Source organism: Zootoca vivipara, chromosome Z1, assembly GCF_965207765.1.
Source record: "Zootoca vivipara chromosome Z1, rZooViv2.hap1.1, whole genome shotgun sequence".
Taxonomy (NCBI): domain Eukaryota; kingdom Metazoa; phylum Chordata; class Lepidosauria; order Squamata; family Lacertidae; genus Zootoca; species Zootoca vivipara.
The window spans coordinates 54,611,308-54,635,622 of record NC_142583.1 but is presented as its reverse complement, the minus strand read 5'-3'; the positions used below and the strand labels follow the sequence as shown (position 1 = coordinate 54,635,622).

The following is a 24,315-nucleotide window of genomic DNA, read 5'->3' as shown; positions in this document are numbered from 1 at the left end:
GAAAAAGGTTCCCTGCCCTTGCTTTAAAGTAATCTAAAGAGCACTGCAAGACACAGTGGGAAAATATTTGAACATTTGTGATTTTAAGTTGTTATAAACTGTTTTTAATATTGAACTTTAATGTTTAATGACCTACCCTGGGATCTTATGGTGAAGGGGAGGTAATTAATAATGACCATGATAATAACAGTAACTACAACAATAACAATAACAATAATATGGCTTTACTTTTTGAAATCTGTCTTCATACATCGTGAAAATTTACAATTTGCAGATAGGAAAAGACCCCCCAGAGGCAGTTAATCCACAAATCCATTCACTTAATACAAAAACTGTGTAATAAGAATCGACCTTGAACTGAAGGGAAGTTTAAAAACACACACAATCGAGGTAGAACAATGGAAGAGGAAATCAGTAAGTTAAAGCAATGTTAAGTTTGCAGGGCAAGAAGTGCTCTTACCTTTGTTATTGTATACATCTAGATAGTTTGGTGCTGAGAAAATTGTAATTAATGAAGGGAAACCTGTTGTCTGGCTTTTCCTGTACATACGATACCTATAACAAATGGCATAAGTAACCTTATTAGTATCATAAATTTCTCACACAGTTGTGTTGATTTATATCTTGTCACAGATACAGTCACATTAACACACATTGCACATTTTTCACAGAGACTTGTATGTGCATAACTATCATCACAATTATTTTAGCGAAGACTGAATAGAGTGCGTACTGGACAGACTACAGACTTGCAGGTAATTAAGAAGTTAATGGGAAAAGTTTGTGGACAGAGTTTTGTTGTGTTCGTTTGTGTTTTGGACAGGCATAGGTCTTTCTCCAGCAAAGTGATGAGTTACAACGAAGGTCTGACTGAGAGCATGTGCAGCTTTATGAGTCTGCTTGGGCACCATAAGCTGCTTTCGGGTCCTTCCCTCCAACTCTGAAAAGCAACCTGTGGCACACTATGGACTAGGGGAATGAATCATGCTTTAAAATGGCCAGCTCTCCAAATAAATAAATAAAAACAATATGGTTATCCAAAGACTACGATTGGAAGGCTGCTTGCACAAGAACTTTTCTCTATCCCATGGTCCCTGCATGTCCTAAAGCGTCTCAGAAGGGCTGAACAACATTCCTTAATTATTTAATACATCCTAGGCCGGGACATGTGTTGCTGTACTGGGAGGTAGTAATTACCCCCAACTGAGCAGTGGAATATTGGCATTTTAAAACCCCGATCCAAGCCAATGTGTTTCTGGACCTACAAAACACACACACACACACACAACACACAACACACACATACCACCCTGGTATTTTGTGCACAATATATTTAAGGTTCTGCTACCAACATCAAAGTGCTCAAATCTTTAAAATAGTGGGGGGGGGATGTGGGCCACAAAATATTCTGATATACGCTCCATTTTTCTCTCGGCACATTTACACTTGCTTGTGGTGACAAAAATGTCACCGTCTCAGCGGGCCTATATTTAGTCAGTCAGCAATGAAAATGAAAAACCCCAGAATTTTGGAATCAAACCAACAAAAATGATGCTTTCTCTCTAGCAAGAGGCAAGGCAAGGATCAGACACAGCATTTTAGTTCCCCGACTTATATAAAATCTCTAAAACTCTTGGCAACAAAATGGGGGGAAAAGAACAGTATGCTACCACTTTTACTCTAATTGCATATTGAGGTTCTGTAGCAATATCTGGCTTTCTGTACACCAACAGCAAAAACAGAACTTGAAGAATTTGGGTTACATCAATAAGGATACTGAGAGTATTTTATGGGCATATATACTACAGCCATCTGCAATAGTCCAGGTGGGTCTCCTAGATTGTCTTTTTGTTTATAACAGCAGCCTGATGCACCCTGTGGCAAACCAATTTTGGAATACTGGGAAGTTTCAAATGCAGCTGGCAATCTTGGGAGCTGCTTAAAGGAGGGAGGGAAATATTAGGGTCACTAAGGTCTCTGGTATAAATATCCTTGTCATTTTGTCATGCAGCAGCAATAATATTGAGTTCAGGGTGCCTTTTTGCACAGTTCAAATTTGTTAGCTCACACGCAAGGAAATTCTTCAACCAAGGAAATTACCCGGCATCAATGGTTGCTCTGACCATCCTGGAAAGAGTAGTAGTCAACTTGTGTGAGCTGTACCATCATTGCATCCTATTAATAGCCTTCAAAAGAGCTTCAGTTATATGGATCCTAACCTACCAGGCTACATTCAAGGTATTGGAACCAACATATAAGGCCCTATACTGCCAGTTTAGGTTTCTCCTAGTTTCTCATTTTACTAATCTGAAGTCGAGTTCTCCACATTTGTGCACCAGTTTGTATTTGGTCAAAATAAATCTTTACAAAAATATGTCGTCATTTTAGTGTAGATCCCTCACGTTTTGTCAAATATACACATTTTGTCAAATATTGTCAAATATACACACAAAATTTTGTCAATTTTGTCAAATATACACATTTTTGTATGCCATTTCCCCTAATAAAATGCATGTTGTATGCCATTTTCACTAATATATGCATCTTCATATATTATATCCATCTTCACTCCATGGACTGCAAGAAGATCAAACCTATCCATTCTTAAGGAAATCAGCCCTGAGTGCTCCCTGGAAGGACAGATCGTGAAGCTGAGGCTCCAATACTTTGGCCACCTCATGAGAAGAGAAGAATCCTTGGAAAAGACCTTGATGTTGGGAAAGATGGAGGGCACTAGGAGAAGGGGACGACAGAGGACGAGATGGTTGGACAGTGTTCTCGAAGCTACGAACATGAGTTTGACCAAACTGCGGGAGGCAGTGCAGGACAGGTGTGCCTGGCGTGCTGTGGTCCATGGGGTCACGAAGAGTCGGACACGACTAAACGACTAAACAACAACAACAACAATGCATCTTCATGCACACTTAACCCTGATATACACATTTTCGTGTATACTGTTTGTTTGCTTGGAGAATTGCATTGCATTAGGATGTGGACCGAATGAAATCTCTTCTCCATTCTTACAGGAGATCTAGTTAGCACCCTGTTTATAGTTTTGTTTTGTTTTTCATGCCGCAGGCTCATTTTCTTCAGTAGATATTTTTAAAATGATCTCACCAATACTTTTTTTAAAAATAAAATAAAATGCTGCTCTGTATTTCACCATTTTTGGTCTTTCATACTTCTGGAACTTTTTTGGCTGATGGGTGCCACATATATATATATATATATATATATATATATATATATATATATATATATATATATATATATATAGTGTATTGTTAGCTGCTTTGAGCACCCTTGGAAGAAAAGACAGAGTATAATACAGGCATCCCCAAACTTCGACCCTCCAGATGTTTTGGACTACAATTCCCATCATCCCTGATCACTGGTCCTGTTAGCTAGGGGTCTTGGGAGTTGTAGGCCAAAACATCTGCAGGGTCGAAGTTTGGGAATGCCTGGTATAATATATGGCACACATCACTGCGTAACTAGATGAAATGAGGATACCATGCTACTTAATTGTGGAAGATCTTGTAATACATTCATAAATTATGGCTCTTCTATCTGAGTGTCAATAATTTATATTCCTTCCATCTGTGCTTGTGTAAAAAGTATTGGTACTTTAGCCATTAGGATGAGCAAAGTGGAAGCATAGAGTGGCACTTCCTTTCAGTGACCTAGAAAATATATTCTTGTTTCAAACTGTGCCTCTCCAAAGAGCCCTGCAGGTTCGGAAAGTTAACAAGCTGTAAAGAGCTGATATATATGCTCCTGCTGTTTATCAGCTGAGCAAGGGAAAGCCCTTGTTCTAATTATATCATCATAGTATACTTTAATTTGAGCAGAGGGCCACCCAAACCGCTTTGAGTGCCAGAACTGTGCACCCTGGAATATTTTAAAAATTAGAAGTGTATCTGAACCCTTGTAGGGGGCACTTCCTGAACCAGCAGGAAACCATAGTTAGAATTTGGGAACAATAATTCTAGGTGAGTTTGGACGTCACACCATTTTAAAGAGGCTAAACGTCTCCCGCTCGTTTCTCCATTTGCTAGAGAGCCAGGGTTTCAGGATGCTGTCAAGATTCCCTAGAAACACATCAAAAGGAAAAGCAACATACCCTGAAAAGTCAATATTCAACTGTTTTTAAACACCAGTCCTTTCCCTTTTACATTCTGAAAGATACTGATCAAGCATTTCACCTTAGCAATGTAAGAAATGTACGGATGGCAACATGCCGGAAAACAATTTATTCAACAAAACAAGGAAAGCCACTCACCCGGCATCCTGGGCTTCATGGGCTCGGAGTATAGATAATAAGTTATTGTGCTGTAGGAAGTCACAAACAGCAGGGTAACTGTTGGGGCAGGAAAAGAAGCATGTTTTAATAAAACAAAAACAGAGAAGTGCCGTAGCCTCAGACACTCACAAATGCATATATACATAAACTTAAATGTTACTGAATTCAATGGAAAGCAGCACTGGGGAAAAAGCATATCACTGTATATTCTCCCCTACTAGTCAAAAACATAAGCTGCAAGTTAACTCCAGAATTCACTGGCGAATTTTAGACACAATGGAAGGCCAGGGTTTCCTGTTGTATGAATGAGCCACATTCTTGCATACTCAATCTCCACCATTCGTTTGTTTTGCATCTCAAAAAGAGGAGATTGGCTTTAAATTCCCCATACTTCTCTGGTGTGCCCCAACTCAGGGAACTGTGGTTTGTGAAAAACATGGCTCAAACAAGGCTAAGGCTGCTTAAACTGTGGTTTAAACAAACAAGTTCTCCAAGTTGGGACACTGTGCTTAGAACTAGAGGTAGATTTCTTCGGATCTTCCTTTCCTGCTCCTGATGCACCTCTTTGGGGTATATGGTTGGTCACTGTGTGAAGCCCAGAACAGGACTTTTGCTAATGTCAAACATGGATTCCATGGATTCAGAAGCCCCATCCTCCCTTCAACAAATTCAGAAACCAGATCCCATGTAGCTGCATTTCAATTCAATTTAAATGATTTGAGGTTTGCTATAGCTGTTTCCCAACTGCATTCACTCTACAAAGATGCTGGTGCCTTTAGAGAGAAAGTTAGGAAAAGAGGCATCAGCCTTCTATTTCTGTCTAAATACCAATGTGAATGCACTTAGCAGCTACTGAATCCTCCGTGGGTACCTCATGCTAACCCACAAAAAGCTACACATTTAGTACCAAGTATAGGATTTATGAAACTATAAGGTTTCATAACTGCAGTTCCCTGGAGAGAGAGGGGTGGTGGGAAAGAGGGAGAGAAGTTGAGTAATAAAGGGATATTCTTCATTTCACTGAAATATATACAAAATTCAACAGGCTGAGGATTAGCAGAGTCTGAATTCTGGTGTGGTGTAGATGGCCTGCACTACCATTTAATGGAATTAGTGGAGCTGTGGGCATGTCCATGCAAACACAGCAAAGCTCTCTTGTCTAGGTCTGGAGTACTTCTGTGATATGAAGCTTCTGTCTGATTTCAGAGACTGAATCCTTCACCACCACCAATGCAATAAATGTGGTACTTTCTAACATGCTGAATAATGTACTCTGGTGTGTTCTACACATAGTTAAGCACAGAAGGAAGCCTTGGTCATGGCATATGCCCTTTTCCAGCACACATAAAATGGCACAGACAACCCTGACTTCCAGGGGCTGGGTTTTTACTTAACGAACAGACTGGTGTGTGGCCAGCCCAGTTCAGCTGTATTATTCCACTTTTCCATGAATGGATCAAACCAAGTTTTCATCTGTTCCAGCAGACTGTTTTCAACACTGGCTCACCAAATGCTTCGAGGAAATCCACTCCAGCACATGAAAACAGCAGCCGCCGCCCCCTGTTCAGCAAATGATATAATTCTGAGCAAAATGGAATCCCCATGCTGAATCATGGCTACTAGTCACTGTCAGTCCTGTCCTCCATAAATCTGTCTAATGCCATTTTAAAACCACCTACATCTAGAGCCATCACCATACCTTGTGACAGCAAATTCCATAAATGAATCATGTATGGTGTTAAGAAGTACCTTTTTTGGGGGGGGGGAGGTCTGTCCTGAATCTACTGCCAATCAATTTCACTGGGTGACACTGAGTATTATGAGAGAGAGAGGCAGTAAATTCTTCTCCACAGACCTCTGTCACAAACCTCTATTACCATAAGCCTCTTTTCACAGGGGTGGCAAAAAATGATGGCCTCTAGATGTTGCTGAACTCCCATCAATCCCAGCTGGGACAGCCAATGGTCAGGGATAATGGGAGTTGTAATCCAACAACATACGGAGAGCACTGTGTTGGCTGTTCCCCTTCCATCATCTCATCTCTATGTCATCTCTTTTTCCTAAGCTAAATAACCACAAACACCTTCACTTTCTTTGAAGAGAAGATGCTCTGCCCCCTTGATTGTTCTGTTTGTTGCAGCTTCTTCAAGTTCCAGGTGTTCTTTTTGTGATGCACTACAAAGTGTACTGAGTTTAAGAGCTGCTGGTTCTGTTCAACACCTCAATGGGGGCAGGAGATAATGAGCAAGATAAGACTACAGTTAGTTTTTCCTCATATAGAAGAGGTACACGGATCAGAAAGAAAGCCCAGCCATCTATTGCCCTGTTTGCAACCGTCTCTTACTTCACTTAACCACACTGGGTTAAAGGCTTTCTATGAATCTATCCCATGACACTAACATTATATTTGAGGTTGCTATGGCAACTGGCTTTTAGTTATATAACCAAGAGAGCTGCTGGTAATATAAAATAAAGAGGAAGATTTTAGATACAGTTCTAATGGTAATTGGGGAAAAAGTACCGGTATATTAATTTGCAATTTCAAACAAACACTTCCCTCTCATTGCGGTACAACTGATATGGGACTTGTGTAGTGGATCTATTATTATTTTTTTGAAAAAAACCCATCAAAAGAACTGTCATGTGTATTAATAAAACCATGTGAATATTATAAAGCGTATAACACAAACGGAAAGCCTCCTTTCCTTTGCATACTCTTTCACAAACAAACAAATGCACAGCCTTAATATAATCAAATTCATTTGGTCTGATATGCAAATTAGTTGACAAGGACTCTACCCGTGGCTACAGGTCTGTGCCCAGTTACAGCTCAAGCCTATGCACGCTTACTCTGAAGTAAATCCCAGTAAGGCTTACTTCCAGGTCAGCATGCAGAAGACCCCAGGATACTTCCACTCCAGAGGAGGTTGAAAAGTGAGGCAGACTGCTGAGCCTGGCAGGCAGGCAAGGCAAACAGAAAGCAGTGAAGAGTGAAGCAGTTTGGGGTTGCCAAGTGATGGCTTCATTTGAGTGTTCTTAGTTGTTGCCCATGTCTCAGAAGTTTGGCTGGCCTCAGCTAGAAGTCAGGCAGTGAGTGTTGTCAGCCCCATGCAGCGGAATGCTCTTCCAGCAGAAATTCGGCATGCATCCTTGCTGCTAACTTTCAGGTGTCTCCTAAAGAACTTTTTCTGCTGTTACGTCTCATCAGTGGCTTCATTTCTATTTTTCGATGAGTCAACCATTCTTGCAATTATTCTGTATTGTTTTGTGTTATTATATATTTTACTGCATTCGCACAGATTATCATACACCACCTTGATACTAAAAATAAAAAAAATCCTTCCAGTAGCACCTTAGAGATCAATTAAGTTTGTCATAGGTATGAGGTATCTGAAGAAGTGTGCATGCACACGAAAGCTCATACCTATGACAAACTTAGTTGGTTTCTAAGGTGCTACTGGAAGGAATTTTTTTATTTTTTGTTTCGACTACATCAGACCAACACGGCTACCTACCTGTAACTAGCACCTTGATACTGTACATGAGTGGGCAGTATGTGAATACTTGTATAAATAAAACAAAGAAAGTTTTGTCTTGTTTTTAAAGAAGAGCTGTTCAGACTGAGCAATCAGACCACAGTCAGGGGGTTTCGTAGGGCCTGGTCAAACTTCATTGGACCTCTGTTTCATCTGAGCCCTGTTGAGCTTCTACCACCATATGCAAAATGCCCAACCAGGAGTCCCCAAACTAAGGCCCGGGGGCCAGATGTGGCCCAATCGCCTTCTAAATCCGGCCCACGGACGGTCTGGAAATCAGCATGTTTTTACATGAGTAGATGTGTCCTTTTATTTAAAATGCATCTCTGGGTTATTTGTGGGGCATAGGAATTCGTTCATATTTTTCCCCAAAATATATTCCGGCCCCCCAAAAGGTCTGAGGGACAGTGGACCGACCCCCTGCTGAAAAAGTTTGCTGACCCCTGAGAAATGCCCAAGTACAAAATGTCAGCAGCTCCCTCGTGTGGTAAGCTGATATATTACATATCCCTCTCACATATTGGTCACATGCAGTTGCGCATAATTTGAATAATGTGTGAGCTCACATTTTAAGTTCCTGTACTACATTTTTAAAACAAATAATCTTCCTTCTGGATGGTGCTCAAGAGAAACTGGTTGCGAGACTTTACAGCAGATGACTGGGCATAGCAGTGATTGGTTAGAAACTGTGAAATCAAGAACCTAAAGCAGCTTTTTCAAAAAAACAACAACACACCAAAACTGAGTCTGACATAAAATATGCACATTCTGTTTGGTTTTTGAAAAGGTTGGTAGCCTGCTTGAAGCTTCTACTGCCAAGTCAATGTAAAGAATAGAGAACCAGGTGGGCCAATTGTATAAGGCAGCTCCCTATGATTTGCATGCATGTTTGCACAAACCTCCTCTCTCCACCCTCCTCCTAAAATTAAAGGCTTGATGTTCCCTCTTTAACATATTGCTGAATTTGTGCATCTACAGCGTTACATACATATATCCCTCCCTACATTTGATGCAGTATGTTGAGAGAGGGAGCCCAATACCATTTAAATACATAATTCACAAAGGCATAAAATGCATAGGTATATTCCACTGACTAAATTTAGTTGTTTTGCTTTTGTTCTTTTATGATCAAACTAAATCATTTGTAAATCAAACTAAATCATTTGTAGTCCAAATGATTTAAGCCACAAGGTGGTGGTATAACAAACTTGGTATAACAAGTAAATATCATTCCAAGTACTCTAAAGGTCCTGTGAAAATATTTTGCTACTTGCCTATCAGTTAGCACTACTAAAAAGATTACAAAACTCACAAAGCAGAGAAAGATGTACTTCTGGAACCAGCTTGCAGTTAGATATGAAAGATCAGACTGAACTTTCTTTAACAAAAATGAACAGAGCAAGAGGGTTTTTTTAAAAAAAAAAAAGAAATTGGATGCATTTCACAAAATGCAATTTGTCAGTAAACCAAATCTTTCATGAAAACTGAGAGCACCTGTATATTTACTCACGTAGAGGTAGGGATTCCAATTCCAATTCCTCTGAGTTTCTCATCTTTTCCATTTCTACATCAGTTTGACCTTCTTGCACCAGGAAAATTTGTACACATCTTCCGCATGAATTTCTCCCCATATATAGATGTTTGCAAGTGATTTTCACCAATATACACATTTTTGTGCACTTTCCCCTAATATATACTTTTTGTACACTTTTTTTTTTAAAAAGAGAACTGCATTGCAAAATTCAGAGAAGTGCAAATTTCTAAGGACAGTTGAGTTTCAATTCACATATTGGTTGAGGCATTGCAAATTAGATAAATCTGCATCAAAATGTAAACCAGTTGGATGTTTTTTGCATTCCTAAGTAAATGTTATTGTTCTTGCATTAGGCTAGAGGTGGGGAACCCTTTTCAACAGAAGGCACAGAGTCATTCCACTTCTCATGGTTAAATAGATAGTCAGAAGCAAAAGGGGTGGGGCAAAATAAAATAAAATTCTGGCCTTTGATACAAGTTTTTGCTTTGTGGCCTTCACCTTCCTTTCCAGGCACCCTATCAGTTGGCCTGAAGTTTACATCAAATTTCTTGGATTTTACTTCCGGGAGGGTAGCTGAATTACCCAGTTCCAGTACAATCTGGTGGAACCTCACTGTTAAGATTTATTTTGAGCTTTATGCCACAGAAAATCTATTAGTGCTTTAAGTTTTCAGAGGACTGCTGGTCTGGGGTTTTACCTCTGATCAAGGAAAGCCCAATCAAGCAAATAAAGTATATAAGTATGTAAACAATAATGTAGATTAAGTTTCTGTTTAGAGGTTTTGCTAAACACAAGAAGGACTGAGTCCTTTCTGTTAGGCTCATGGTGCAAGATGAATTGTTTTAAACTCAGAAGTGGGAAATCTGTTGAGGCGTAAGGGTTGCATGTACCCTGAACTGTGGATTGTGACCATGTGCAGCACTTCTTCACAATCTTATCAGAGGTTGCTCAATGAGAAGATCAAAAAGGTAGACCGTTCCCTAAAAGGCAGCTTTCCCCACCATTTGAAATTTCCCCCTGCAATGTAGTCACCAGTCTAGGATACCTTTTCAGTTCATGTGGGTGATTGTGAGGTCTAATAGGCCTCACTAGCATCCCCTTCACTAGCAGACTGTTCGTGCCAGAATAACTCCCCAGAATTTTCTGGAGGTAATGTGAAGGATTTCTGAGGCTTACATGTAGTTGCTTCTCAGCAGACAAATCAATGTAGAAAGGGTCCCTGAAGAAACAATGCTTGAAAGCCTTTATTCTAGAGGAAATAATGAAGTGTTTTACGCACGTCATAGCATATTATTCCTTTGTTTCAGATGACTGAAGAAGTGGAATAACCACATTATGCACTGCAGTACATTGCATTATGGTATTAGTGTGCCAGTAAAAATGTAATTTGGGCGGAGATTAATGAATATATATTTCAAGATTCTGAGTGCTAGCAAGCAGAGGTTGTCCTAGCTTAACTCTGTGTTCTTGTGAGTACAGAAAGATTGGCTGTAGAATTTTGCACTCACAACTGATCACAGTCTTAACATTGCAACTGTATTTTAACTAGCAGTAGGTTCATTTTGTATGTGATAAGGCAGGGGTAGCCTCCAGCTGTTCTTGGGACTACATCTCCATCAGCATAGCCCACACTCAGCATAGGAAGCTTTTCAACAGACTTACTAATAATATATTGCCCCTTCAGGAACTCACTAGAAGTTTACTTACGATTCTTGTTATATTATGACCTGCTCGGTGTAATGTGCTGAGGAAATTTATGCTGAGGAAAACTGCAGATTCTAGAGTGTTTTCTAAAAGATACAACCTCCTCCTTGCCCCCCAATAGGTCACTATCTTCAGGAATATCACTTAAAGCCATAGCTGCCAAGTTATCCCTTTTTTTTAAAGGGATTTTCCCTTATGCTGAATAGGCTTCCTCGCGAGAAAAGGGAAAACTTGGCAGCTATGCTTAAAGCAGTTGCTGTAACCACGATACCCATAAACACATGAACAATCAGATCAGTGAAATTGTTTCCGATTAAAAAGATAATTAAGTATTTATTTGTAACCTAAAGCCTTTTTTTGCTGAAACAGCATATGTAATTGTCATTATTCCTGTTTTCTGAAAATGCAGATTTTCCCTAAAACTCAAATCTCAATGCTACGATAAAGAATTTAGGCCACTTAGTAAAGCATGTTCTGTCCACAAAAGAACTTCCAAAAGGAAATGGCAGGAACTGTAGTCAGCCAATTAGCTAACTGAAGAAAGGATCTTGGTTGTATAAGTCTCAACTCTCCCTACAATAGAATGTAGAAATCTTTGTGAAGGGACCATATATGTGTTGTAACAGGAAACTTTATCTGTCAACATTCACACTTTGAAAGCTCATACCAATGACAAACTTAGTTGGTCTCCAAGGTGCTACTGGAAGGAATTTTTTTAATTTGTTTCGACTACGTCAGACTAACATGGCTACCTACCTACCATACAAGTAATGTTAGTGATTTTACCCTGTGAAAATGCTTTAGTGATAAACAATTTTATGAACTTGCCCACCATAACAACATTCAAACTCTTTCAAAAATTAGCACATTGTTAGGACTTAGGGCAAGGATGGGGACCATAGCTGCCAAGTCTCCCGTTTTTCACGGGAAACCCCCAGATTTTAATTCTTTTCCCACTGTTCTCCCAAATGGAAAAAAAAATCCCAGAAATTCCCTGGATTTCCTAACTGCCAGAGACTCCATTTCGGGTGCCGCTCTGCCCATGTATGGGCACCGGATATCAGGCAGAGCGGCACCGGAAGTCGCTTCTACGCATGTCCGGACATGCGTAGAAGTGACCTCCGGTGCCGCGCCGCTGCTGATCCCGCATTTTTCAGCGGGAGACTTGGCAGCTATGATGGGGACCTTGTGGGTGTCCTGATGTTGTTAGATTCAACTCCCATCCAACTTAATCACCATGGCTGATGGTCAGGCATGAGGGGACTTTTTTAGTTCAGCAACATCTGGAGGATCACAGGTTCCCCATCCCTGACTGAGGGCTTAACTAGATGGTAATGGCAGACCTACAGGTCATGCGTGGGGAACTGATAATTCCTATGTAAGGACTGGGAAGGAGGAAATTACATCTTGGCTAGGCATGGAGCCCCACTGCAAGAAAAACAGCGGAGAAGGAATTTCAGAGCAAAATGTAAATGTGGGGGGGGGGAACCATGCAGGTCCCTCTTTCCCCTCTGCTGCATTTTAAATGCATGTCCTTCCAGTCCTCCTTGATTTATAGGGAACTGGCAGAGCCCATGTTGGATTCTGCCACTATCCCATTGAGAAAGAACCATTCTTGTTGAATGAATTTTCATGTGTGAGTCCATATGTATTTCAGATGAAACAGAACCTCAATAGGTACACATGTTGCTTAAACACAGTGGAAGAAACATTGGTTTTTAGACAGAGATTCAATTTTTTAAAAAAAGGCAGAACTCAAGATCTATGTAACTCAAGGCACAAGTGCGATGGTTTATGAAGCAGCCACAACCATCTGCAGAGGCCACATGAAACAAGAAAGCATCCTCACCTGTAGAAGTATGAACACCCCCTGACTGTGTTGTGAGTGAAATGTTCCTGAGTCTTCTCATTTCCAAAGTCCTCTAGAGGATCTGACCACAGGATGTCACACATAGGTCCATACGCAGGTGGTTCCTTGAATCGATCTAACTAAGAAAAAGAGAAGACAAAGAAAAAGGCTAAGGGTGCTAGAGGGAAAGATCTGGCACTGACATTTGGGAACAACAGTGGAACCGCACAAGCACTACCGTGCTTTGGTCTTGAGACTTCCACCCCTCCTGCTGTTCAACTCAGAGCCATAACAGAATGTGGTTCCCCTGGTACAACCATAGTGCCCCAAGACTGCATGCTGGCCTCAAACTGATGTGCAACCACAGAATATAGTTATGGCAGTTTATAAAATGGGATTGAACCTACAGCAAAATGAATACTGGTTTTGGCCCTGTATACATGAAGAAATGTCTCCACCTCCATCATTCAGCCCGGACAATGAGATCCAGCTCCAAGGGCCTTCTGGTGGTTCCCTCATTGTGAGAACTGAGATTACAGGGAACCAATTCCCATCATCCCTGACCACTGGAGCTAACGAGGGATGGTGGGAGTTGTACTCCAGAAACAGCTGGAGACTCAAGTTTGGGAAACTCTGACTTAGACTTTCCCAATGTAAGTGGAGAGAGCCACTGCAGAGGAGGAGGTCCATGAAAAAGAACTTCAAGTGATGACTGCAGGGTCTGGGCCAATTCATATGGGGAGAAGCAGTCCTTGAGGTATTGTGGTCCTGAGACATTTAAGGCTTCATAGGTCAAAAGTTTTCTCGAAGCTACGAACATGAGTTTGACCAAACTGTGGAAGGCAGTGGAAGACAGGAGTGCCTGGCGTGCTCTGGTCCATGGGGTCACGAAGAGTCGGACACGACTAAACGACTAAACAACAGGTCAAAAGTAACACCTTGAATTGGGCCCAGAAACTAATTGGCAGCCAGGGCTGGCATTATATGCTCAAACAGTCTTGCCGCAGTGAGCAATCTGGCTGCTGAATTCTGTACCAGCTGAAGTTTCCAAACCCTGTTCAGAGGCAGCTCCTCATATAACATACTGCAGTAATCTAACCTAGAGATTATGAGAGCACAGACAAGAGAAATTAGGTTATCTCTGTCCAGATAATCAATCAATCAATCAATCAATTGAGTGATCCAGTGTACTCAGCCATCAATAGCTGAATGCAATCCCTCAATATATAACAACAACAACAATTTATTTGTACCCCACTCATCTTACTGGGTTGCCCCAGCCACTCTGGGCGGCTTCCAACATATATAAAAACATAGTAAATTCAATTATCTCATTGATTAGAGGGGAGGAACAGCAAAGGAAATCAATTCCATCAACTGAAAAACTCCCTAGATGCATTTTAATAATAGAGCTATTTAATACTTTTAAAATCAGAGTTGTACACATTATTTAAATGCTGACATCACTGCTGTAAATAAACCATTGTCTGCCTGACGTAAGTAACACAGTGAACAAACAAATCTGTTGCTGAATAGGAAATCTCCACTAACCTGCCCTGAGCTAGATGTTTACTGCAGGTTCTCACTGTGCACAGAAAAGCACAGCAACCCTCACCTTTTGGAATTCATCTTGAGAGAGGATGAATTCATTCACTACAGAGGAAGAAGTGTTATGCCTCTCAACTTTACTTCTCTCCCCGCCACATACATATCTTGCTTGGGGGTCATAACTGGACTGGCAGGTGACAGTCTACTTGAGATTTAGAGATGGAATAGGGTGCATGTTCATTAACACAACTATTCATGCGCTATGGTTTGGTACTGCATCCAAACCGGGTCAATGGAATTCATGTGGAAAGAAGTTCTTGTGAGCAGCACACAGTCTGTAATTATACCAATTATTTGGAATTTTTCTTGAGTTTTGTGGCTTTATGCATGCTTTTGTGAGCATGCATAAACAGGACTGGCCTAAGACATTTTGTTGCCCGAGGCAAAGGACAACACCATCCTACTCCATTCCAAATCAGAACTGAACTGGTCTGAGCGCTGAATCTTATTTAAACATGGGTGATGTGATAGCATCTCCTACTGCTCTTTCGGCAGCAGGCTAGTTTAGGGGTTCCAAGACAAGCTGTGCTGCATACACAGTTCTGCCCTCCAAAAGATGGTGTAACTAGGGGATTAAGAGGAACAAGAAAGTAAACACACTTCTCATTATAAACAGACGTGTTTCTGTTGCTGCACGAGGAACCTGAAATCTTGATGCGATATGCAGATGTGGGGCTATGCAGACTGGAGCTGAGTTCCTAAAGATTCCTCTCTTCCTCCAACCTGGCTGTGAGGAGGAGACTAAAAGCGATGCCTTCCATTTTTAATCAATAGCACTTTGCCAGTTCTGCAGTGGGTAATCTGCATCACACAGACCTCTGGACTGTCCCCATGAATGAGATGTCATCCAACATATGCACACCAACATAAAGGTTTACCGTACTTAAAAGGAACATACAGTGGTACCTCTACTTACGAATAACTCTACTTATGAATGTTTCTACTTACGAATGGAGCTCCGTCCGCTATCTTGGATGCGGTTTAGATAGGATTTTTTCTGCTTACAAATTTTTAGATAGGATTTTTTCTACTTACGATTTTTTTCTCCCAATGCATTCCTATGGGATTCGACTTACAATTTTTTTCTACTTACAAATGTGCGTTTGGAACGCATTAAATTCGTAAGTAGAGGTACCACTGTATACTCAGCATTCCAATACAGAAGGACCCCCTTGGACCTTATCTGGGCATTCAAAATACAGGGTAATAACTATGTGAGGCAGAAGAGTGGAGCCACACTTACTTTGCCTTGCTCTCACTGCCACACCCCACATAATGCCCTCCCTCAATACTGCCCACATGTTTCAGAGCAAGTCTGCAGTGAAGCAGTCTGCTAATTTGTGTAGGTCATTGCATTTTCCACAGCTAACTGACATTTGGTATGCTGTCCCATTGCAGTCAAGTTCCCAAAATGTACATTGGGAGAAGGTCAATGTGGGGCATAAGGGCAGGCACACAATTCGTGCAGAGTGATAATTGTGTGAGGCTCTACCCTCTTGCCTCGCACAATTATCACTGCGTGGTGTGTCTTTGACTAGCTTGATAGGGCTACTGAGATCTCACTCAAGTAGAAGAAGCAGGCATCTGTGGGATATCTCTTGCAACAGCTCTTGCTTCAGCTTGCAAATCAGTTTTTATTCATGGCTTTGACCATCAGCTCCAAGCTCTGCCAAAATTGCAGTAAATTATTGGTTTTGAAAAGTAACATAGTTTCCAAAAAGTCATCCCTAGATTATGGATAATGAATGCCACAGTGATGTTATGCACATAGCTGCCAAGTTTTCCCTTTTCTCGTGAGGAAGCCTATTCAGCATAAGGGAATTTCCCTTAAAAAAAAGGGAGAACTTGGCAGCTATGGTTATGCAATGATTCTCCCCCCCCCCATTTCTAAAATCCCACCCCTTCCTGGGGGGGAAATAATTCATAACACAATGAATGGCTACAATCCTATTCAAATCCAACATTTTCTTCAGGTGACCCTTATTAGGAAGCACGCATGCATATTTAATATTACTATCAATGCATAGACTTCTTTTGAGTATGATAAAATTACTATGTTCACAGTTTTCCATGCCTACATTTTTCTTTATATGTAAGCTATGCTCTTGAATCGCTGTATCTCAAAACCATTCACAAGCATTTGAAAGAAAATAATTTCTAAGCAAAGCTTTTGTGTTTGATTGAAAAGAAATGTAAACCACATTGACACAGCAATCCTCACTAGTGGCTGGGGAAGCGCAGAGCAACAGATCCTCTGCTGGAATCAAAGCCCTGCCGGACAGAAAGTTGGAAGCCTGCTCCAGGCTGGTGCAGTTGAGGGTACCAAGGATTTGGTACCTTGGGGAATGTGCAGAGCTTAGGATCCAGTGGATCCCAAGCCTCTAGTACCCTGCTTCAAACACTCAATATTCAAGGCTACCTCTGGCTACCTCTGTTATGAGGACTACTGGTGGTAGCTAACTGTTTGGGCAGAGCTGGGCCATCTGGTTTTCCTCTTCATGGGTGGATAGAACGGTATGTACCATCCTAAGAACTCTCACAGAATGCTATCTAAAGTGTGTTTTATCATTAAAGGTAAAGGGACTCCTGACCATAAGTCCAGTCGTGACTGACTCTGGGGTTGCGGCGCTCATCTCGCGTTATTGGCCGAGGGAGCCGGCGTACAGCTTCCAGGTCATATGGCCAGCATGACAAAGCCGCTTCTGGCGAACCAGAGCAGCACACGGAAACGCCGTTTACCTTCTCGCTGTAGTGGTACCTATTTATCTACTTGCACTTTGACGTGCTTTCGAACTGCTAGGTTGGCAGGAGCTGGGACCGAACAGTGGGAGCTCAAACCGCCGACCTTCTGATTGGCAAGCCCTAGGCTCAGTGGTTTAACCCACAGCGCCACCCGCGCCCTTTTAGCATTATTTCCCCCTATTTCAGTTCAAATAATCTGACAACGGGAAAAACTTTCCAGATATTATACAGAACATAAAATTAGTCATATAAATATTCTAAATCAGATCCCACACTATTGAAGGTATCGGGAATCGCCGCACACCCCTGGGTCAATACCACCACCCCAGCAATTGCTGAATATGCAACAACACATTGTTTGAACATGACAAGTTATCAAGAGGGGTAGTAACTATTTGCACTCTGATCAAGATAAGGATCAGTGTAGGGAAGCAACTTTCTGCAAATGTTATCAATGGGAACCACAGATGAAAAATTTGATTTGCATGTACACACAGCATACTCACCCTGCCCACACACACATGAATTGTATGGATGAAATAGCCAAGCATAGATACCTGCATAACCATAGCTGTATTGGAGTAAAGGACTAATGTATAGAAGAGAATTCAACAGCAAACCCCATAAACACAACAAAATCAGTTTTATTTGGAAAGCAAAAGAAGAATGATCGATTAACTCAATTTCTGCATTTGCCACATTAAATAAGCAAGCTAAGCAAAGTTCTTTTCTTTGTCTTACTTTTTAGGACAACTACCAAGGGGAACAATCCTAGAAGAGTTTTAGTGCAACAAGAAAAGGGTTGTCTTCAACTAAATCCTATTCAGAGTAGACCCACTGAAATTTATGAACCTAATAATAATATAATAGTAATGATTTATTATTTATATCCCGCCCATCTGGCTGGGTTTCCCCAGCCACTCTGGGCGGCTTCCAACAGAAAAATGAAATAAAATAATCAATGAAACATTAAAAGCCTCCCTAAACAGGGCTGCCTTCAGATGTCTTCTAAAAATCTGGTAGCTGTTTTTCTCTTTGACATGTGATGGGAGGGTGTTCCACAGGCTGGGCGCCACCACCGAGAAGGTCCTCTGCCTGGTTCCCTGCAATTTGGCTTCTCGCAACGAGGGAACCGCCAGAAGGCCCTCAGTACTGGACCTCAGTGTCCGGGCAGAACGATGGGGATGGAGACGCTCCTTCAGGTATACTGGACCGAGGCCATTTAGGGCTTTAAAGGTCAGCACCAACACTTTGAAGTGTGCTCGGAAACGTAGTGGGAGCCAATGTAGATCTTTCAAGACCGGTGTTATGTGGTCTCGGCGGCCGCTCCCAGTCACCAGTCTAGCTGCCGCATTCTGGATTAGTTGTAGTTTACGGGTCACCTTCAAAGGTAGCCCAACGTAGAGCGCATTGCAGTAGTCCAAGCGGGAGATAACTAGAGCAAGCACCACTCTGGCGAGACAGTCTGCAGGCAGGTAGGGTATCAGCCTGCGTACCAGATGGAGCTGATAGACAGCTGCCCTGGACACAGAATTGACCTGCGCTAGCCATGTCCATTAATTTCAATAAATCCACTCCTGAGGATGATTAACATTGGATGCAACCCTTCACTTTTAATTCTCCCATATGATAACAGTAGGGGAAAAAATGAGAGATGGTATTTGGAGCAAAGCAAGGTTTGCTTAGTGGCATTTTGGAGTTGTGCTATCCAAACTTACTTTTCTGATGTCATCTAAAGTGTTGATCTCTGGAGACAGGCCACCATGAACACACAGGAACTGTTGGTTCATCAGAGCAGCCAAGGGAAGGCAGTCAAAGGCATCCATGCAGGCATCATACACACGTTCTGAATACTTTATTTTACCTTTTGGATAATAAGATAGTATCAGGAAAAAAAGTACTTGAGAGACTACTGTATGAAAGAATTCAGACCTAAATTATGTGGGCGTGTGAGAACCAGCTTTTAGTCTCAAAGACTAAATTATATTAATATTGACATATTAATCTCTTCCCATATATATTCTGCCCACCTTTGCAAGTAAATAATTTATGGTCTTCCATTGCAGAGATAATGCAGTTTCTATGAAAACGGGGATGCAAACACTGCCACTTCTCCTTTCCAACCACCACTAATAGCATACATTCAAATCCTCTGCTTTGATTGTGACTTAGTTGCTATTCAGTGCTACCGGTACTGATTCATGGCTTTTAGGTAAAGATGTTCGGTCAGAACCTGTTGGGCAGCTAAGATAGTCGTTAGCTAACCTTTCCCAGTTGACCATGCCTTTCAGAATTTAGGCTGGTGTGCAAGGGTGGATGAACCTGCCACCTTCCTTTAGGCAACAGACAAAGATTGATCTGCTCATCTGAGTTTTTGGCAGTTAACTTCGGTGGCTTAATTTATTTCTTATAGTTCACAAGGATTGTCTGACCAGTTTCCCCTGAAAGACTTTTGAATTAGTTGTTTCCTGCTTTCGTCTATCATTTTAGAGTAATTGGGCTTTTCATTCTGTTTGTTGTTTTGTTTTATGGTATTTTCTAGTTTTAAAAGATTTTATTAAGCTTCCTCGGACTCCATTAGGCAAAAGCGCTGCATACAAATCTTTTAAATGAATAAATATTAAGCAAAATTTTAATGATGAAATCATTGAATGCTAAATGTCATGGAGACTAATGAACATTTAAAGTCACATTATATGTTAAAAACAAAACAAAACCACCCTATCAACAGTCATCCTAGAAGGATTCTCCAAAGAGTTATAATTTCATTTTAGATTCTATTATATATTCTCCTGCCCTTTGAAAGGGTAGGTCAGTATAGAAACAGTCACCACGCATCTTCTTAATGATTTGCAGAAACATCATTATGAAATAAATTAGATTGTTCAATTAATTTGAAATGTTAATTTATAAATATGCATATTAAAAACTCAGTAAATTACAAATCATTCAAGTCAATTAACAACCTTTTTATCCTCCACTCTGTAAAGGAAATGTCATTGTACATTGTTCTGTAGGTCATGTTTTCCCAAATGTGGCCACTGTGGATTTTAATGCACCTCTGAAGGCAAAAGGTGCATGTGGTGGTGGAGCAGACAACATGAAAAAAGAGAGAGGTTGGTACCCAGGTGAGGGAACAAATTTACAAGAGGGCAAGACTGACTGCTGGTAACTCTGCCCCTACGCTGGACCCAAGGACCAACTATATGCGTAGCCGCCCTATTTAAGTGCACCTCTTTCCTGTTAGTGCAATTTGTTTTAAACAGTTCTTAATATTTAATTTTAAATGGTTGTAACCCACCCTGACCCATCATTGAAATGATGATGATGATATGGTCCTAAGTTTCTTCCTCCAGTTCCTAGGTGTGACCTACTGCCCTGTCACATTCTCTAATGTGCTACCCTGTTTGGATCAAGATCACTCTGCTGAAAGACCACAGGAGTTTGGAACAAACACAGGACAGTAGAGCTCTATGTTGCAGTCCTGTATCCAGAGCAACAAGGTAAAGACTGACAAGATTGTATGGGGAAGGATCGTATACCAAGGTTATGAGGACTAAGTTGTCTATCATATTGCAGCTACTCATGAGCATAATTTCCTTTAAACTGAATGCAGGTTTAAATATGGCTTTTGTTTACTTGTCTTAACCCTGAATAGACGTTTACCATCTCCAAAAAGAATATTAGGGGGCGGGGGGAAAGTAATTTTGACTCATACTTACATTCTTGTTTAAATGTGAAATACTCTGTTAAATGTCTACATTCATGATTCCCACGCAGTAAAAACAGTGTTTTTGGATAAAGAATTTTCAAGGCCCACAAATACAGCACACACTGCGAAGAAGAAGAAGAAAAGAATGGTGCTGGTTAAGGATTAAGAGTGCTTTTTGTTTTACAAAAGACAACATACATGACGAGTTTTTTTAATATTAAAACATTTTCTAATTACAATACCCGCTCATTCAGAAGCTTACTATCAAACATTTGTGTGTTGTGTGTATTCTACAACAAGCTTGGCCTAACTAGTCATCATAATGTTTTAATATTTCTTAATATTCAATAATGTGGACATTTATTTTCACATAATTTGTTCCCACCCCTTTCCCAAGCTCTCTAAAACCCAGGAAAACCATATCAGGAAAAAAATTATCCAACTGGGTAGACAGCACAACACTAATTAGCTAGAAAAGCATATCGTACAATTATCAGCATTGCCTAATAGCAGTTTAAACAGAGCATTTGATTAGCATTTTATGAAAGGAAATTCATCTGCAAAGCTATGTGGAGAAATAAAAGTGTTTTGTATGATATAAAATCTGTAAGTGATCTACTAAACCATGGGTGTCAAACACAAGCCCCGGGGGCCAAATCCGGCCCGCCAGACCTCATCATGTGGCCCGCTGAGCGCCCCAGCCAGCGGGACCCAGCAGCGGGACCTTGCTGCTGAAGTGCCACGCCGACAAAGCGCCGACAAACAGCTGGGGCGGGGGGGGGGGTAGAAAGGCGGCCGGAGCAGCGCCGCACGGAGAGTCCCGAGCCTCTGCGACGCAGCAGTGCTCTGTAGCACTTTGAATCCTCCTCCTCCTGCCACGGCTCAGTGCCTGGAAACGGCTGCTGCTGCTGCTGCAGCACAGACAAAGCACCCAGCAGCGCCGCGTGGAAGAGGAGGAGGAGGAGGAGGAGGATTCTGGCCCTTAAACCCTGGAACCAGGAGAGCAGCTCCAGTGAGTCAACCTCAGCCAGTCCCTTTGGTGAAGGGTGGTGGCTCACTGGCAGAACATCTGTCCTGCATGCAGAAGGACCCCAGCATCTCCAGGTCCTGCAAAGGTCCTGCATGAAACCCTAGCGAGCGAGCCTCCACCACCCAGTGCAGTTACCAAAAATCATTTTTCAATAAATTGTACAATAATTGTACATTTGAATATCTACTTGCCATTATTCTGACTATGTTTCTGCTTTCAGAGCTAGTTATTACTTACATTATTACAAAAAACAGTAATAATTGAATGCAGTGACAATAATTTATGATAATAAAGAGTGGACACATAGTCCTACAGATACAACCGGCCCTTTGAGGGTGACCAAACTGCTGATGCGGCCCCCGATGAATTTGAGTTTGACACCCCTGTACTAAACTCTACTAAAATCTCAGGATTGTGTCCGATGCTGCACTACTGAAGTTCCATTGTTACAACAGGACTTCCATATGTTCTCTGCTCTGCATGCAACCCCAGAATCTGCTCTAGAGGGTCTCCTCCAGGGGCTTGGATGGGGACAGAAGAGGAAGAGGAAATTCTGTTGTTTCTGCATGGAAGCAAAGAACCCAACAACATGATCCAACTCTCCAGATGTACAGCAGGCAAAACACAGTTGAAGAGTTGCTTGGCTGCTTTCATTTTTCATTTGATCTGTTTTCATAATTTACTTCTATATCCATGATTCGGCAGCCTTTTGAGGTGAAGCAACCGACTTAACTGTGGTTTTCCAAGGATTTGTGATTTCAGACAACAGCAAACCACACTTTGTGCTAGTGCTGTGCCAAACCTTTGGTGTCTTCCCCATTTCAAGAAGAGATGCCTGACTAGGAGTCATTGCAACGAGCTGTACTGCTCTGAGTGAGTGAAAGACTTTCTCTAAATGCCTTCTGGATTGAGCAAAGCCACCTCAGCACACACACTAATAAGCAGGAAATGGAAAAATATAAATTTTCTGTTGAGAAATATCACCTACCACCTGCCCTTTTCAAAGCAATATTTGCTTCACTCCAGCAGCCCTTTGAATGGGGTGTGGAATGGGGTGTGAAAGTTTGACACAACACTAGTTAGCACAAACTGTTGCTTGACAGCCCCTTCAGAACTATGGTTTGTAAACTTGTGTAAGTTCAGACAATGCCTTGGACACTTTTTATGCAAAGGTGGGATATAAATGTAACAAATACACAAACAACACAAACCGTCATTTGGTTTTTAAAGGTTTCCGTCATCTTGGAATCTGACAAATTATCCCTTTTAACTGCTGGCCAAGAGGGGCCTTTAAAAGGAATTTGTGGTGCTTTTGGTAGGCTCTCTCTTGTTTTATCTCACTGTTGGAGAGAATCAAAAAATGTTTTCATGCTCGTTAAAGGCTACTTTATCTCCTTAAGTAGTGCATGTTTGCCGGGGGCAGGGGTGGTGAAGAGAAGGGAGGGTGGTAAATAATATTCACCACATATAAACCTCATAAAATTAAATGAGACTTGAGCAGAGAAGAGAGGCAAACGTGAACTGGAGAACAGAGAAAGAAAAATGTAACTTTTGAAGTTGCTCTCTTTTAAGCAGCCCTATAGCTAATCTTATTGCCAAGTCATCTCTTCTTTAGATACTTGGAAAAGAATGAGGACAAAAGCTTCCCAGAGGCTTTATTTCATGCATGAGATGCTGATTAACAAAAGCTAGCACATTAACCTACAGCACTCCTTCCAGTACTTTTTTTAAAATTCAGAAGAGGGATTGGACATTTCCATAGGTAATAGAAACATCCAGAAACACAACATATAACAAACAATTTGGAGAAAGAACAAAAATGCTAGCAGGGGAGAAGACCATAATCGTGTGGGGAAACCTTCTAACTTTTGAAATGGGGAGGAGGCTTAATTTCAGGACGGCTTCTTAGGAGGCACAATCACGACGATCTGTGCAAGGTAGGGCTGGGAGGATATGTGGTTTTCAACGTTGTGATATATCACCAGCAAACCATTGTAACACAGTGATATATCATGATGTCTGAAATAAGAAGGGATGGCTGGGCTGTGGAGGGAGGGAGTGGGCAGGAGGCGAGGCCAGAAAGAAGGGAGGAAGGAGGCACCCAGCTTGCTTGGGATGAAAGACGCAGCCTGCTTACTTGAGTGCAGGTAAGCAGGCAGGCAGGCGAGCATCTTCTCCAGCTTCCTCTGCTGAGGTCACCACTCTTTTTTAAAGCACCACACTTTTTTAAAGCACCATGCTTCAGGACGAACTTGATTTACTCCTTGCATCCACCTAGCAACTCTTAAAACTCAAGT

At 41.4% G+C, this 24,315-nt stretch overlaps 1 protein-coding gene across 4 annotated transcripts in view; it reads right to left on the bottom strand.

Annotated features, from left to right (window-relative positions):
• The window catches only part of PPP3CA (protein phosphatase 3 catalytic subunit alpha), a 191,127-nt gene that overhangs the window by 31,569 nt on the left and 135,243 nt on the right, over positions 1-24,315 (bottom strand). For all 4 annotated transcript variants that reach the window (XM_035112121.3, XM_035112125.3, XM_035112124.3 and 1 more), the window contains exons 4-8: positions 20,999-21,110; positions 18,995-19,140; positions 12,927-13,066; positions 4,283-4,360; positions 461-555 (exon numbers count right to left, since the gene is read on the bottom strand). In XM_035112121.3, coding sequence (XP_034968012.1) covers positions 461-555; positions 4,283-4,360; positions 12,927-13,066; positions 18,995-19,140; positions 20,999-21,110 — 571 coding nt within the window. The remainder of the gene's footprint in view (positions 1-460; positions 556-4,282; positions 4,361-12,926; positions 13,067-18,994; positions 19,141-20,998; positions 21,111-24,315) is intronic.